We start from the raw sequence: 17933 nt of genomic DNA, 5'->3' as shown, positions 1-17933 counted from the left end.
TAAAGTACACTTCAGGAGGATAACATTCAATTATTGCATCATAAGCGAGAGGGCAGGTAACTGCCTTAAATATTACCAATTATTTTAACCAGTCTTTGTACATAAATTAAAATATTAAATGAACAGTGTCCATGTTTCTTCTTAAGTTACTCCTTTTCATCTAAGTATATGGTGTGTATAGAGCTGGACACATATGCCAGGTCTCTGTGATTCTGTGTCCTTTTTTCTTCTGTATCTGAATCCGAATCTGATGAGTCGCTGAGTTGTAGATCTTGTTTGAGATGATCCACCGCTTCCTCCAATACCGGTCTAAACCTGCTAACTGGGCCTGCAGGGGTTATACCTGTGGCTGGTTTTACTTTGAATTTGGCCAGTTCCAAAAGTTTTCTGGGCATACTTTGTGGTGGTCTATTCCATTTAGCCGGCGGTGTGTGTTCCCTTGTCTTATCCTCTATTATTTCCGGTTCTATTTTGTTAAATGGGTGCGTCTTCCAAAAGTGTTTTTTGAAATTATCTTTTCGGCCGAAAGTAGACTTGCATATTTTTTTCTCTCTTTATAAATACAAATCATGTAGTAAACAAGTTTAATAATCAGTTTTTTTTAACATGTGAAGTAAAAATTAATATCTTTCAAAACCCTTGCAATGAAGAGCTTAATAACTAATCTCGCAAGTTTTATAGATTCTAAAATTAGATCAGTCAACAAAAGATCAATATTAATACAGAACAATACATGTATAGAAAAATATTCATATAAAGCACTGAAAAACTGTCAGGAGATTTATCTCTGGCAGAGTTGTGTCCCTTCATTCAGTTTTGTCCAACAATACGCTGTAGGAGTTTCTTGTAATCACCACTACAGTCATCCTGTATCCATTTCCACAAAGTTTGCTTGGTCTTTTCGAGGAAACACTGCTTTATCTGTACCATGTCAATCTGAAAATATTTATACAGTGCATTAAAACTTTTATTGTTATTTTTGTAAAAATCATGTACATGCATGTATAAACATTAAATTCCAACTGCGTAATGGTTTCTTGAATAGCATTATCATAGGCCTGGATGTGTGTGTGTCTTATCGGATTGCTGTAGATTCTAAATATAGAGGATCTAGTACACAGTTAAGTTTCTGTTAATTCCAATGTATGTGAAAGTAGTTGTTTTGTTTTTAGGCATCCTGTTGAATCTCCAAATATGTTGACTTAAGAAATATTTTAGTTGGACAATCAAAAGCATCTGCTTTTTCATCCTTTGTTTTAAATGTTTAAATGGGTTGATAAGGAGTTACCAGGTAGGTACTGTAAGGTGACCCTGGAAAATACTGGCCAAAACAGACTTATCGTCTAGGGAACACTTTTCTTTAGCTCAACCAACTAATTGTGTAAGCCTTATGAGTCTGAGGTCTCTGGTTTAGATTCCTACTTGTGGCATTGAAATAAATAATGACCTCTGTTACACTGGCACCCACGTTGGGACTGGAACAGCATTGAACAACACCATAACCCCTAGAAACTTGAAAACAAGTTCTTTCCTGGAGGGGGAGTTCAAATGTAACCCTGGCAAATACTAGCCACAATATACTGCTTGGCTAGTGATATTTTCTCTTCAGCTTCATCGGTTGAGCATAAGCCTAATATGTCTGAGGCCCCCACTTTGACCCCTACTGGAAGCATTGCAATAAATAATGGCCTCTGTTACATATTAAGTTACAGGTCAACGAAAAAGCCAAATAAAAGTCAAAATAATCTATCGAAGAATCAAATGGACTTTTAAAAGACCATCTGTAATTCTAGGAAGGAAATCATTGACAGGACATTATAATTACTGCATAAAGGAAGAAACATACAAGAAGGCTTATTGTTATGGTATTTGAATGTTTGACATTTCTTTGGGGACAAATTTTCACCTAAAGAGCTAACTCTGAAAGGACTTGAGAATCGATCTTCTTGTATTTTCTTTACTCTTTTTAATTTCTTTATTTTCCCTGTTCATCTGACTTTAACCATATTCTTTATTCAACAGTACAGTTGATTATCTTGGTGAGAATAAACCTGTCAGTAGTCAAAACTATACATACCTCAGATCTGGACACTATGATACGAATGAGATCATCATCATTGGTTCCCAGGCCTTTCATGCAATCCACTAATCGATCAGCAAAGAACATTGGACGGCAACGAATACTGGCCACTATTTGAAAGAAATACTGGTCACTATACAAGGGAAATACTGGTCATAATACAAGGGAAATACCAGTCACTATACAAGGGAATACTGGTCACTATGTGATAGAATTACAAGTACATTTCATCACTCTCATATTGTCTTTAACAGTTCTTATACAATAAAATGCTGATTTTAGAGTTTCCTTCCCCTTTCTCAGACTTCCACCGACACAACGATAAGTAGTTGATTAACATGATTTATATACAACAAATTTTTACTTAGGAATAAGCACAGAGCATGCATACACATCCCTCTCATGACACCAGCTTAGTCTCTTGGTCTTAGGAGCTCAGAACTTATATCAAGTAATGTTATAAAATAAAAACAAAAGAAATGCAATGTAAACATTTAAGTGCCATTTAAATATGGCAAAATGGACCTGGTTCTGGGACTTTAATAGTGTAATACAAATGATGGAGGTTTACAGTAAACGTGTAAACAATTAACATGGCTATGTTAATAAATAATCAAATATTGATAATTTCATGACAGAAAGATCACAAGGATAATAAACTATAAGTCAATCATATCTTACCTATGGTGTAGAGTGCTTTCTTAAAGTTTCCAGATGTTTCTCGATCAATGGAGTTCAAAATATCGCGTTGAGTAATCTGTGTGTAATCAGAACAAACAATTTTTAGTATTTGATGTTTATACAACACTGGATTGATGAAAAACAATGACAAAGAACACTAATAGTGATTCATAATGCAAGACAGTGGTGAGTGTGTGCTTTTAATGAAACTAGACCTGGAATGACAATAAGTAATCATTTTTTTAAGTTCATAACCTAGAGTGATATAGTGTCTATACCATGAGCTCATAATCCAAAGAAAACAAATGACACCTTTCATTTGGTAAATGAATATATCTACACATTACCAGTCAAAAGTAATAGAAAGATTGATTTCTTTGGGAAAATTTCACTTATTTACAAAAGCAAAAACCAGATAGCTAAGGTATGGAGAGTCTGACTTCAGCAGTGACCTTCTGGAGTCAAACCATGCCAGAACCTGATGTGAGGGGTCCTTCTGGAGTGACAGGGCAGTCATCCTGAGGTACAACCCAGGCAGCTTGGTTAACTAGAGTTGCAACTTGTCCCAGGACCTGATGAAACAGTGCCAGTGCTCTGTCATGTCCTGGGCCCCTGTCAGCTTCCTAAAGCAAAGGAAAGCCTCAGTGGAGATTCTCCTGTTTTCCCATCCCTACAGTGGAGGACAACTAGTAGGGATCTGGTGGCCACAGGGGGCTTGTATGGCTGACGTAAGAACTGTAACCTGTGCTGCAGTGGTCTTCTGATGACAGGTTGGGCACACTGTACTGCACACTCACACTTGGACGTAAGGTTTATTCTTACCTCCCCCACTGCATAGCACTCAAGTAGTATCCAAGACCTGCAGGAATGACAGCAGGTATCACCCCTATCCTACAGAGTGAGGTTGCAGACCGAAGGGTACCCTTAGATGGCTGTTACTCCCCACCTGATCCTTCCACTTCCCCTATCCTTTAGGGAAGGTGTACCTGGCTGCCTTCAGCTTGGCATAGCAAGATCATCTTTCCCTCCCTGGAGGAACCACATCCTTTATATGGAAGGCAGATTCCCCAGTGCCAGGTTGTCCTTCTGCCCCAGCAGGTACTAAATCCTGTACATGAAAGGCAGGTTACCGGGCTAGGGATATCTTATGAGTGTCGGGGGATGTGAAACCAAGAATCCCAGGGCCTCCATTCCTATGAATCGAGGCCACTGAATCCCTGGCTGCACAGAAAGTTTAAGCCAGAAGGGCCTTGGTGAAAGCACTATTGGCTTAGGCTCGGACCCCAGAGTCATGACAAGTAGAACTGGATCCAGTATCTAAAAACATGAGACACACTCAGCAACAAGAATTATACCTTACCTTGACATACTCATCCCAGGTTGCCCGAAGCTGATATGGATCTCGGGTTGCAAAAATTCTGATGAAGGTTTCTTCATCAGTACCCCATTTATCCTCTCCTGCCTTATACAGTTTTTTGGCATCTCTCTTTGCTTGGTCCATATTAGCTAGCTTATTGTAGTCAACCTGGAATAGTCCAGTGCCTTCCCCATCCCGCTCTATCTCTATAATTGCATTCTCCAGCTGCTCATCAATGATCTCACTCCGTCCTCCCTGGAAAGTTTTGGAACCAATTATAATTAAATACTTATTCTGTTATAGACCACACAACTTGCATCATTTGTGTGATTCTATACTATGTCAAAACTGGAGATAAATAAGATATATGATATATGTGTACTTCTAAGATGTTACCAATATCAATGAAGTTACATTGTAGTACATTGTATGGTTGTAGACCTTCCAAACTGTTAAACCAGATGAAAAATGTACAAATGTTTATTGGGGCAATAATTAATAGGTCATGTACTCTATACACTCTGTAGGAAGCATGATGATTTTTTGAAATTTGAAATATACATATGCATAAACACTGTACTCTGTAAGGAAAGACTGAAACAGTCTTGTTAATGAAAGTGGTAAGGAGCTGATGTCAGCTTGTAATCTTTTGAAATGAAAATCATGAAACACTACTATAGAAGACCTAGTATAGTTAGAGCTTATCCTCTGTAATATAGGGTAATTATACCTGGGCTGCTGAGATGAGGAGACGCTTGAAGTCCCCGGATGTATCATCCCTAATGTCGTCTTCAATCTTGTTTTCTGTTACCTTACGATTCGGACTTACAACTGCTCAGAAGAAATTAATCAATAATTTCAAAGATGACAATAAAAACGAACTTTTAAAAGGCATACAGATAAACTTTGGTGTAGGAGGAGTCTGAGTTATCTGGTGTAGGAGTCTGAGTTAACTGGTGTAGGAGGAGTCTAAGTTATCTGGTGTAGGAGGAGTCTAAGTTATCTGGTGTAGGAGGAGTCTGAGTTATCTGGTGTAGGAGTCTGAGTTATCTGGTGTAGGAGTCTAAGTTATCTGATGTAGGAGGAGTCTAAGTTTTATGGTGTAGGAGTCTGAGTTATCTGGTGTAGGAGGAGTCTAAGTTATCTGGTGTAGGAGGAGTCTAAATTAACTGGTGTAGGAGGAGTCTGAGTTATCTGGTGTAGGAGGAGTCTAAGTTATCTGGTGTAGGAGGAGTCTGAGTTATCTGGTGTAGGAGGAGTCTGAGTTATCTGGTGTAGGAGTCTGAGTTATCTGGTGTAGGAGTCTGAGTTATCTGGTGTAGGAGGAGTCTGAGTTATCTGGTGTAGGAGGAGTCTAAATTATCTGGTGTAGGAGTCTGAGTTATCTGGTGTAGGAGGAGTCTAAGTTATCTGGTGTAGGAGGAGTCTGAGTTATCTGGTGTAGGAGGAGTCTGAGTTATCTTATCTGGTGTAGGAGTCTGAGTTATCTGGTGTAGGAGGAGTCTGAGTTATCTGGTGTAGGAGGAGTCTAAATTATCTGGTGTAGGAGTATGAGTTATCTGGTGTAGGAGGAGTCTGAGTTATCTGGTGTAGGAGTCTGAGTTATCTGGTATAGGAGTCTGATTTATCTGGTGTAGGAGGAGTCTGAGTTATCTGGTGTAGGAGGAGTCTAAGTTTTATGGTGTAGGAGGAGTCTGAGTTATCTGGTGTAGGAGGAGTCTAAGTTATCTGGTGTAGGAGGAGTCTGAGTTATCTGGTGTAGGAGTCTGAGTTATCTGGTGTAGGAGTCTGAGTTATCTGGTGTAGGAGGAGTCTAAGTTATCTGGTGTAGGAGGAGTCTGAGTTATCTGGTGTAGGAGGAGTCTGAGTTATCTGGTGTAGGAGTCTGAGTTATCTGGTGTAGGAGGAGTCTAAATTAACTGGTGTAGGAGGAGTCTGAGTTATCTGGTGTAGGAGTCTGAGTTATCTGGTGTAGGAGTCTGAGTTATCTGGTGTAGGAGGAGTCTGAGTTATCTGGTGTAGGAGGAGTCTGAGTTATCTGGTGTAGGAGGAGTCTGAGTTATCTGGTGTAGGAGTCTGAGTTATCTGGTGTAGGAGTCTGAGTTATCTGGTGTAGGAGTCTGAGTTATCTGGTGTAGGAGGAGTCTAAATTAACTGGTGTAGGAGGAGTCTAAGTTATCTGGTGTAGGAGGAGTCTAAGTTATCTGGTGTAGGAGGAGTCTGAGTTATCTGGTGTAGGAGTCTGAGTTATCTGGTGTAGGAGTCTAAGTTATCTGATGTAGGAGGAGTCTAAGTTTTATGGTGTAGGAGTCTGAGTTATCTGGTGTAGGAGTCTGAGTTATCTGGTGTAGGAGGAGTCTAAATTAACTGGTGTAGGAGGAGTCTAAGTTATCTGGTGTAGGAGGAGTCTAAGTTATCTGGTGTAGGAGGAGTCTGAGTTATCTGGTGTAGGAGTCTGAGTTATCTGGTGTAGGAGTCTAAGTTATCTGATGTAGGAGGAGTCTAAGTTTTATGGTGTAGGAGTCTGAGTTATCTGGTGTAGGAGGAGTCTAAGTTATCTGGTGTAGGAGGAGTCTAAATTAACTGGTGTAGGAGGAGTCTGAGTTATCTGGTGTAGGAGGAGTCTAAGTTATCTGGTGTAGGAGTCTGAGTTATCTGGTGTAGGAGTCTGAGTTATCTGGTGTAGGAGGAGTCTGAGTTATCTGGTGTAGGAGGAGTCTATGTTATCTGGTGTATGAGGAGTCTACGTTATCTGGTGTAGGAGTCTGAGTTATCTGGTGTAGGAGTCTAAGTTATCTGATGTAGGAGGAGTCTAAGTTATCTGGTGTAGGAGTCTGAGTTATCTGGTGTAGGAGTCTGAGTTATCTGGTGTAGGAGGAGTCTGAGTTATCTGGTGTAGGAGGAGTCTATGTTATCTGGTGTATGAGGAGTCTACGTTATCTGGTGTAGGAGTCTGAGTTATCTGGTGTAGGAGTCTGAGTTATCTGGTGTAGGAGGAGTCTGAGTTATCTGGTGTAGGAGGAGTCTGAGTTATCTGGTGTAGGAGGAGTCTAAGTTATCTGGTGTAGGAGGAGTCTAAGTTATCTGATATAGGAGGAGTCTAAGTTTTATGGTTTAGGAGTCTGAGTTATCTGGTGTAGGAGTCTAAGTTATCTGATGTAGGAGGAGTCTAAGTTTTATGGTTTAGGAGTCTGAGTTATCTGGTGTAGGAGACCGAGTTATCTGATGTAGGAGTCTAAGTTAACTGTTGTAGGAGGAGTCTAAGTTTTATGGTGTAGGAGGAGTCTAAGTTATCTGATGTAGGAGGAGTCTAAGTTATCTGGTGTAGGAGTCTGAGTTATCTGGTGTAGGAGGAGTCTAAGTTATCTGATGTAGGAGGAGTCTAAGTTATCTGGTGTAGGAGTCTGAGTTATCTGGTGTAGGAGACCGAGTTATCTGATGTAGGAGTCTAAGTTAACTGTTGTAGGAGGAGTCTAAGTTTTATGGTGTTGGAGGAGTCTAAGTTTTATGGTGTAGGAGGAGTCTAAGTTTTATGGTGTAGGAGGAGTCTAAGTTATCTGGTGTAGGAGGAGTCTAAGTTATCTGGTGTAGGAGGAGTCTAAGTTATCTGGTGTAGGAGGAGTCTAAGTTTTATGGTTTAGGAGTCTGAGTTATCTGGTGTAGGAGTCTAAGTTATCTGATGTAGGAGGAGTCTAAGTTTTATGGTTTAGGAGTCTGAGTTATCTGGTGTAGGAGTCTAAGTTATCTGGTGTAGGAGGAGTCTAAGTTATCTGATGTAGGAGGAGTCTAAGTTATCTGGTGTAGGTGGAGTCTGAGTTATCTGGTGTAGGAAGAATTGAAGTTATACAGACAAAGACATGTACTATGTGACCAGAGACGTAAGGTATTCATGTTTTAAAATGGCAAAATATCTGCTTAGCTATAATTCCATTCATAAAATATCAAACAAAACTGCATAATAAAGATATCAAAACAACGATCAATATCTTTGTGTTATATTTCTCACACCATTCAATTATCTGTTTCAAAGCCAAAAGCTTAATTCCAGATGTTTTAAACCCAGGACACTGTTTCAAGTGTAAACTCTTTCATGGATATCAGAGGGGCTTAACCATACATGTAGAAATGTTAAAATATGTGATGATTTTTAACACATTAGTCTTGAACACTGTGATAGTAAATGTCTGCTTTGATGTGCTCCTTGTCTTGTTGTACAGACTTGTATAGCAGACTCCCTACAATACTTCCACTTTAGTTTCCTGTATCCTAATAATGAGGAATCGTTACATTTACTAACCATTTCCATAACATTCCCGCATTTCAAGTATTTGAGCATTAGTCCTAGTCATCAAGATCTCAATTAAGCTGCGTTCATCTGTCCCAGCTCCCTGTGTAATATAACATTGAGGTTTTAAAATGATCCTACTGTGTATTTGATAAACTAATACACTTCTACACATTAATACCTGTACATTTTCAATCTATTTTTTAATTGCGAAAATGGTTGTTCTGTTCTTCTTAAGGATCATAAAAATTTGTCTTTATTACTTGTTCTAGTTTAACAGTTTTACATTCGACAGTGATAATCTATATACACATGATTGATACACACTGTAAATTTTACAAGAAATGAAAATCATATTGCGTAATCAATAAGCAGTAACATTAAAAAAATAAATAAAATGAATGTGCAGTCATTAACTATGAAACACTAATCATAGACAATTATGGTCATTAGATCCAGCTTTTAAACACTCACATTTTGTCCATAAAATTTTCTGTGTTCCAGCAAGTAAATAAATGGTGAAGTACATGATATTAAAACATTTATATAACTCACATATATAGCCTCCTTAATGGACCAAGCATCATATTTAGCTGGAGGAACAAACAAGCCGAGAACAGCTCCACGGAAATTTCCACTGAGCTCACCATTGATATCTTCAATCAAATCCTGTACAGAAAATTGTGAGGTGTCGGGTTATAATCCTTAATATGCTAACAAAGTTAGGGTAGTGTTATGCTGCAATATAAATTGAATAACTAATGTATCAATATCACTTCATAGGTGGTTTAAAATATGTTATGGAATATCATATATAGGCTTACACCTTAAGGAAATATGAAACAAAAAAGAGTGATAAATCCCATTACATGTATTTTATTTCCAGCTACTGTTGCTAATGATTTTCAAGGGGCTCCACTCTATTTTTCAAACTTTTTTCAAAGATGAAATAAAACTGTAAAATACAGATATCTTGAAAATAAGTTGAACAAAGGAATTTAATGTTCATTTCATGACTTCTGTTAAAAGAAAATCCGTTTTAGTTTGAACTTTTGGTAAAACCGCAAAAATTTGAAGAACCAGAAAAACAAACTTGACATTATTACAAATATGTTGGGATTTCTTAAATTAATTTTGTGTTTAGTTACACTTGCTGTTAAGTATTCAAGATGGCACCTCAATGTAATGTAGGAATGGACATCTTTCACTAGAGATTTTGTTTGCTGGGTTAATCTTCTTGTAGCAGCTGGAAGCTACCTCACTGAACAACATACAGGAGGTCATCCAGAGCAATTAGGGTAAAAGAGATCCGAGAGGGATCTTGGGACCCACCATCATTTGATCTTTATTAGTTCTATTAAATTGGGATCTTTTCCCATCTTTCCTCTTCTCTCCTCTGTTTTTGCTTTTAATGATACAAAATTTGAACATTCCTTTGCAGAAATAGTGATAATATTCTTTAACTGCCAAAATGAAGATGGCCACCTGTCAGTAATTTTGTTTTTCTGATCAGTCCCAAAGTCAAATGGGCACAAGAAGGGACCAAGAGGAACCTACATATTAAATTTGAGAGATCCATCAGGTATTTCTCAAGAAACAGCAATAACAAAATTTTAAAGTCAAAATCCAACATGGCTGTTGCCAATCAGTCCCAAAATCAAATGGACACACCTAGGGACCAAGGGAAATCTACATAGATCCATCAAGTACTTCTCAAGATATAGCTATAACAGACTTCATTGTAAAAATCCAAAATGGCCAACTGTCTGTCATATTGTTTCTCCAATCAGTTCCAAAGTCAAATGGTACAACTAAGGACAAAGAAAAACCTACATATGAAATTTGAGAGTGATCCATTCAGTACTTGTTGAAAAATAGCCATGACAAACATTACTAAGCAAAATCCAAGATGGCCAATTGTCAGACCCAAAATTGAGAGGGCACAGCTAGGGATCAATGGAAGTTGAAATATGAGAAAAATTCATTCAGAAATAGTGATAACAAAAATTGATTATGGACGGACAGAGCGACAGACCACTGACAATGGACGATTTGAATAGCCCATCATCTGATGATGGTGGACTAAACATCTATGACTACCACAGATTGGTTTGTTTCACAGCTTCCTGTGAAACACTAACTATCACCTTGGACCTTTGCCTGACATTTTGTTGGCCGATGCTCTGACAGACTGAGCTTTTGCAGCCCCTCAGTGGAGATCAAGCCTTGATGGGGTATTATGCCTGTAATATAATGAACCCTTTCCCCCACCCCAAACCCACATACCCTTCCATAAGCTGTTTTGAATGCTTTCTTGAGCTTTTGTCTCTGTTCATTTGATCTGGTAACGACAACATGGATAATTGCATCCTCATTTGTTCCTGTAATGATAATACAAGGATCTCAATTCTATATTGTTTATTTATTATGTATGGTAAGAAAGGAAAGATAATCACATTCTGCAAGTGTCAACACAAAATTATGAGTTAACTGACAAGAGTGTTTTGTTATGAAATTAATACTATATAGTCTGGATAACTGGTATAGGGAATTTTAAAGTGAAGATACATTTATCAACAAAATTACAGACCTAAACCTTTCATAGCCCATCTGAGGTATCTGGAGTCATGCTCAGCGTTCCACTTTTGCCCTGTGACGTCTTCATCTTCCTCACTGAGGAGGAATGCTACGACTGGGTCTTCCTTTGGGTAAACCTGCAAGGCTGTCACAGTACCAGAGGTCATATCAAAGGTTCCAGATAGCTGTAGGCGTTTCCAGCATTCTGTTTTGTACACATTCTTCAGGTGTGCCTTCACCTCATCAGTCAGTCCCTGTTAAGTTAAACAGACAATATCAGTTGAACCATAAAATATCTATGATGTATGATTGCAATTAGGGTAATGTTAGTGGACATTTAGTGAATCTGGCAATGTATCACAACCTAGTATCAATATATCAACTTAGTATTGTACCTGAAAAATAGTTTTAACAATGCAATACATGTAGCTATGATGTCACACATCCAAAGCATTGGCCGACAAGAAACCCTACTGCAAATCTTAAATGTAACAAACTTACAAGGACCATACAAGCTTTTTTGTCATGTGCTATTTTTATAAAGTAATTCAAAATGATCCAGAAGTTTTTCTCTGTCTCTTTTTAAGTAACAGAGTTTATTATACAGTATATAAAGAGATAAATGAATAAAGAAATGAATAAATAATAAGAGGCCAATGGGCCTAACAGTCATCTGACTATAAAGACCTATAAATGAAAGAGGCCAAATAGGCCTAAAATAAATTGCTCAACTTCTCTACAGCTTACATAGAAGATATTGTTGGTTTATCAAGACATTTTCTGCAAGTTTGAAATCATATTCTCTATACAAACACTACACAATTGCCATTAGTTCAGAAATATTTCTTGTTGAAAAAGCAAGCTACAGGCCCAATATTAAGACCCTTGGCCTTTTGGTTATTGATGAGAAGTTGCTTAAGCATTTCAACACATCTGACCCCTGTGACTGTGAAAGTTGGTTAATTATCAGCACCTTGGTCCTTTCAGGTTTTGCGAAAAAGTCATTTAAACATTTTAACACATTTGATACATGTGACCATGAAAGTGGGTCAATGTCATTCATATTTACAAAGTTGGTAGCCCTACATACTAGCATGCAACTGGCATAATATCATCATTTTTGGCCTTTTGGTTTTGGTCCTTTTAGTTATTGAGTAGAAGTCATTTAAAGATTTAAACATATTTGATCCCTGTGACCTTTCAAGCAGATCAAGGTCATTTCTATCAACTGGAGGTTGATCAACTTTTTGAATTGAAGACATGATTCTCCATTCTCCATGATGTTTCAGAATAAATTTGGTCGAAATCCATTTAAACATTAGGAAAGAGTAGCATTTTGAAGCAAAATCTTGTCTAACTTCCCCTTTTTAGGGCCCACTTCTTAGTCCCTAGTCCCTAGTCACACATTTTTGTGGTTTCTCAACAAATAACATTCCACGGACCCTTGATTTCATGGACAAATGTAGCTCAATAAATCTACTTATACTAATTTAATAGTTCATGGACATATGAATTCAAATGTCATGAAAAAACATCATTAATTGTATAACAAAGAGCAAGATCCCTACACACAAAGAATAATTTCCACTTACCCCTGACGATGTAGACTGCAATTGAAATTAAAGGGAGTAAAATTTAAGGCATGTAGGATTATGTATGAAAATAAAAAGAAACATGCTAAGTTGCCTGGTTTGTTACAACAGGAAATACATTGACATAATAACATCAATATCATGTAGTGTTTAATAGGTGTGCAAGTTACATACAGTGTTTCAAGTCTTCATAGAACAAGTGGAAAATATCAATCAAAAAATCAGTTAACACAGCAATCAAACAAGTGATTCAATTATACCACTTAAATTATTTCATACAACTGATTTACTTAAGTGAATGATTCAAAACAGAGATATAATATAAATAATTCCAATGAAGCTAAACCAATAATGTACATTTGTAAAGAAGCAGAAAATGTGACTCATTATAACCCTGATACTGATTTGTAAATGACAGCAAAGTTACAGGATCACAATAGACTGATATTTACTCTATTGAATTTTTGATGAATAATCCATCCTGCCAGATAGGTACTATACTTTCTGCTGCTTGAAATATTCTAAGTTTCAATAAAGCTGTAAGACAGCAATGTGTGAGAAAAACAACTTATTGTGCATGTGACTTTCAAACAGTTAAAATGGAGACAATTAATAAAAGTAGTCACATGGGTTGGTAGTGTATAAGTTATTCTTATTGCCTATTTACCTGTTCCTCTTCTTCTTCTTCCTCTTCTTCTTCCTCTTCCTCTTGTTGTTGTTGCTGCCTTCTCTGTAAGATAATCAATACTGACATCATATGTGGCTTACAATGTTCAGCAGAATAAGACAAGCATTTGCAAAGGAAAAGTGGGAAAACCTTCCATATCCAACAAAGCATAAATGTGTAAATGGGGATTAATCTTCAGGAGTCAACCTGAAGGCTGAGAGGGTAAGTTTCCTTCTTTGGAATTGCTTGAGTGAAATTGTGCAATTCAAAGCATCAAGGCAATATCAGTCTGACCTCCCAGAGTTACTGCCCTTTGTTTTCATTTTGTCAGTACATTGATGGTTTAGTGATAAGATTAACAGCGGATGGGGGCTGAGAATGGGCAATGTTAACTCAAATGTCAGAAAACTGTTCATGGGAGAAGGGTGGCTCATATGGAGAATAGACCTCTACTTCAACTGAATCTGTTCTCAACCAGGAGTTTACTCTTTGTAAGTTTCATCATAGTATCTAGCAGACATCCTTTTGCTGAGAGGTCAAATATAGTGAATCTAGCAAATCAGGTAATGCGCATTAAATAAAATTGAATATATTTAAGTTTCTATGAAGTTGAAAGCTATGTGTTGTGTTTTTCGATTTGTCTGAAGTGTGAATTATGCACTTTACATACACATGCACTTATGAGAATTGAAGAAAGAACAGATGATTTTATAAAGGTCAACTTAACAAGAAATAGTTTTACCTGTTTTCTCATCATCTTCCTCTGTGCTTTGGCTTGTTGCTGAAACTACATGTACAATATACAGAATATTATTTCAGTGTATGTGAATATCACACTAATTTACAATTATGTTACAGTAGAACACAAAATCATCGCTACACACAACCAAATGATATCCAAAACACAACTACGTTGTACAGTGTTATATTTGTAAAATATCGTGTGTGATCTTGAACTGTAAACATACACTTCAGGACAAATTAATCTATATTTGCAGACCAACATGAAATTGCTTACAACCTTAATGCCAACAATTTGTAGCATATATATAATTTACTGTAAATGTGACCTTGAAAACAGTGCTAGACTGTATGACCTTGAACACTTACCATTTGCTGCATTTGCATCTGTTGCTGTATCATCATGTTGTTGTAGGAATCATAATTGACAGATTGTGGCATCGGTTGTTGCTGTAATAATCAGTAAGTATCTCAATAAATGACAATAATCAAACTTTTAAATGGTAATATTCTCTCCACTGAATAACCAAACTATTCAACAGAATGTAAATAATTTGAAAAAAATTGTGTAAAACAACCTGCTTCTAATTTAGCATTATTTTCAATTTGTCTACATGTGCTATGTTGGAGCAACATTAATTTGGAAAAGGGATACTTTGTCGGACTGGAACATTTGAGTTAAAGATTATGAATACCTGAAATATGAAAACATTTTGGTATAGCATATGATTTTAGAATTTTGATCTCTTCTTCAGTGAAATCTTAATTTACTTTATTGAAGAACAGTGATTAATAAGTCATCTAAATTTTCCTGTTTAAAAAAAAAAAAAAAATGATTCAGCTGAACTTATATTCATAAGACATCATGTAAATGTACCTTGTGTTATAAGTTATTGTTTTTTAGTGTAAGCCTGAGTTTAGATATATAGACAGACCTGGGGCATTGCTCCTTGGTAGGAACACTGTTGGACAGCAGGGACAGTAAAGCCAGCCACAGCGCCACTCTGATATCCTGAAAATACAGGGAGATGTGTCAGTGCTAGAAATTGAGTTGATCTATCATACCTCTACTGTCCAAATCAAAATATTTGTTAAAAACTTTTAATTATTCATCAATCATGTTTATTTCTGTGTATTATCGTATTATGATGGTTCATACTCCCGGGAAAACTCTCGCTACTAAATCAACCAATGAGCAACTTGGATTCTCTTTCATCTACTTAGAGTTCCTACCTAAATTGATATTTGGTAAAAGATTGTGCCCTCTGAGGGGTTTAAATTTATAATGTATGATAACAATCTGCAATTATTTGGCTTTAACACATTTTAATGTATGTGAGGGAGATTTAGACAGGTGTAAAATGTTGTTTTTTTTCCCTGAGTGGGTGGCTAGTTTCATTTTTGAACTTCAGGTTGTTGACTTCTAATGAAGATGAAAGTCGAGATGACGTTTATCCTAATTAACTATGCCATTTGTAGCCTTTGACAGGTATGCTTCTATGAATCAAGACAGTTGTTACTTGAGTTGAACTTAAAATATCAATACTATTAGCTTAAATGCTAAGTAATAACATAACAGTGATTGATTTAGTTGCATAAGTCCAGAACAGTATGCAATAACTGGCTAGATAGGAGGTAAGATATCAAAACATCAGCTGGATGGTACACAAACCAGGAACATTTTGTCTAAAACACTAACTAGATGGTGAGACAACCTGACAGATACTTAATTAGAATATGGGTCCTCATGTATATCTGACTGCAGGATATCTCCATCATGCAGAAGTAATTATGCATGCTCAGGATTTGGCGTAATTAACCTATGACCTTTGGTCAGTTGACCTCTCATTTCTAACATGCTATAAAATGACCTTGACACTTTTCATTTGACTATGAGGTTGATTTCTACAAACCTCAGGCTACATGATAATAAATTGCAAGGTAAAAGATCCAAACTTTGACCAAGACATTTGAATGAAAGATTTCACACTTTCAGCTATGTTCAGGTGAATTCTGCTCATATTTGTAACTCACCCCCTCCATATGCGCCATGTTGTCCCCCAGGGGGAGGAGCTGAGCCTACAGAATATCCCCCACCATATCCACCATATGAATTCACATTATAGGCAGTGCCACCCCCATATCCTCCATAGCCTGGTGGGGGAGGGGGGCCACTATTAGGGGGTGGGTATGCTCCACCACCATAAGCTCCATAACCTCCTCCACCGTAGTTACTCTGAAACCAAGAATGAAACAGAATTGTAAATTGAGAAAACATGGAAAAGTTCCTATGTCTATACTATCTAGCACAAATTATACAAATGTAGGAAGCTTGCTAGGCTAAACCAGGTTTATACCATAGTTTTCAACTTAATTGACATTCTTCATATACCTAAATCTTATTTCCTTTGAAAATTTCTCAGTTCAAATATTTTTTGATTCATCGACTGTTTCAAGTCAAATTAATGTGAGAAGCTTGTCACATGATCTGCAAAGCAATTTTGGGAAAATTATATAGGATCTCATTTCCCAGAAACAACAAGAAAATATGATCAAAGTGTCAAGGACACTTATAGGGGTGTGTATGATGCGTCTTCAAACAAAAAGGCCTAAAGAGGAAGTCATGGTGGTACTGGAAATGAAACTAAAATACAAACTTCCAGGATTTAGAATATTATAGGAAATTAGTTGCCAACACTAACATCTTCCATGGAATAACTGAAAATATTTAAAAATCTTTTCAGTCATTTCATGAAATGAACACCTTAGACTTCAAAAGTACAGACAAAGAGAGATAAATTGAACAGTAGACGATAACAAGTTTCTTCCAAACAGAGGAGAAGTGTAGTATTATGTGCATGAAATGGTTCCAAAATGTCTTATAAAACATGCCATCTTACATTTTCTTTTTAATCTATTGATCTTATATACATATATTCATAAAACAACAACATCAACAACTTCAAGAACTAATTTCAAAACACATTTTACATCCTTTCTGCAAAGACAATCTTTTTGTGGTTAAAATTCTGTCCAGGCTATAAATAACCTATAGCTAGCTTGCAGCTGATCTTTGATCATGAATATAGACACACAGTATTTAAAAATATACCAAACATCTCACCAGAATCACAATATAAACTCTATTTCAATAAAACTAGGGCAAAGAATGAACAACAGAAAGATTGATATAAAGACTCCTGAAAAAGTGCCAGGAGTTCTGGAAGAGTAAGTGTCTTCTGCTTCATTGATGACACCTGCCATTTAAATCTTGGTCAATCCAAGTAAGTAATGTCAAGTTTTCAAATGAGAACATGGGATACAATAACAGAACAGGGAAACTAAAGAGTATCAAACACATTCAACTTCTTATTGCACAAAGAAATATAATGAGATTACTGCGACGACCTTAAAACTTGCCCATAATTTTCACCATCCTAGCTGAGAATTGTACTGATTGATAACTTTGGATCTTCACTTGAGGTTCAAATGTGGTGCTATACTGATGTTGCATCTGCTTCCCATTTAATGCACCTTATGAAAAAGTGTAACAACTCACCCCATAGTATGACATGCTTCAGGTCCCTGTAAAATGAAATAAAACCATAAATATCACACCTCCTATGTACTGTTTAACTTTTTTAATTACTGCAAACCAGTGTTAAGCAATGGTACACACATAATAGAAATTAACAAGTACCATGATTTATCAATTATTATAAACATTTTACTGATCAGCTTTCTTGCATGGTGAAGGTATATTTTCCTTAGGAAGAACTGGTACATGTAAATGGAACTTGCTTGGATAACTAGCAGACTTGGCCTTTGTACAAAGGAAACACAAGTTATTAGAAATAAGGTGTAAACAAAATGTTAAATCAAAACTATAAGAATTCATCTGTTTCATCATTCTCAGATTGAAATATAAAGGGAAATCAAAGAAATTCAAACTG

General features: G+C 36.7%; 1 protein-coding gene across 1 annotated transcript; it reads right to left on the bottom strand.

The window, feature by feature from the left end:
- Positions 1 to 810: 810 nt before the first annotated feature.
- Positions 811 to 17554, bottom strand: LOC132546902 (annexin A7-like). The gene is made up of 16 exons (XM_060210629.1): positions 17540 to 17554; positions 16015 to 16216; positions 14916 to 14992; positions 14350 to 14430; positions 13982 to 14026; positions 13240 to 13302; positions 12573 to 12587; positions 10994 to 11234; positions 10690 to 10784; positions 8959 to 9072; positions 8416 to 8506; positions 4849 to 4949; positions 4122 to 4373; positions 2762 to 2837; positions 2078 to 2190; positions 811 to 936 (listed from the first exon to the last, which is right to left on the bottom strand). Exons 1-16 carry the CDS (start codon positions 17552 to 17554, stop codon positions 811 to 813), a joined length of 1707 nt encoding a protein of 568 aa, XP_060066612.1.
- Positions 17555 to 17933: the final 379 nt, after the last annotated feature.

The sequence above is a fragment of the Ylistrum balloti genome, unplaced genomic scaffold (assembly GCF_031769215.1).
Source record: "Ylistrum balloti isolate Yb309-2 unplaced genomic scaffold, AGI_CSIRO_Ybal_v1 Utg369920, whole genome shotgun sequence".
In the NCBI taxonomy this organism is placed as follows: domain Eukaryota; kingdom Metazoa; phylum Mollusca; class Bivalvia; order Pectinida; family Pectinidae; genus Ylistrum; species Ylistrum balloti.
Note: the sequence above shows the minus strand (reverse complement) of the source record. Positions and strands in the feature narration are given on the sequence as shown.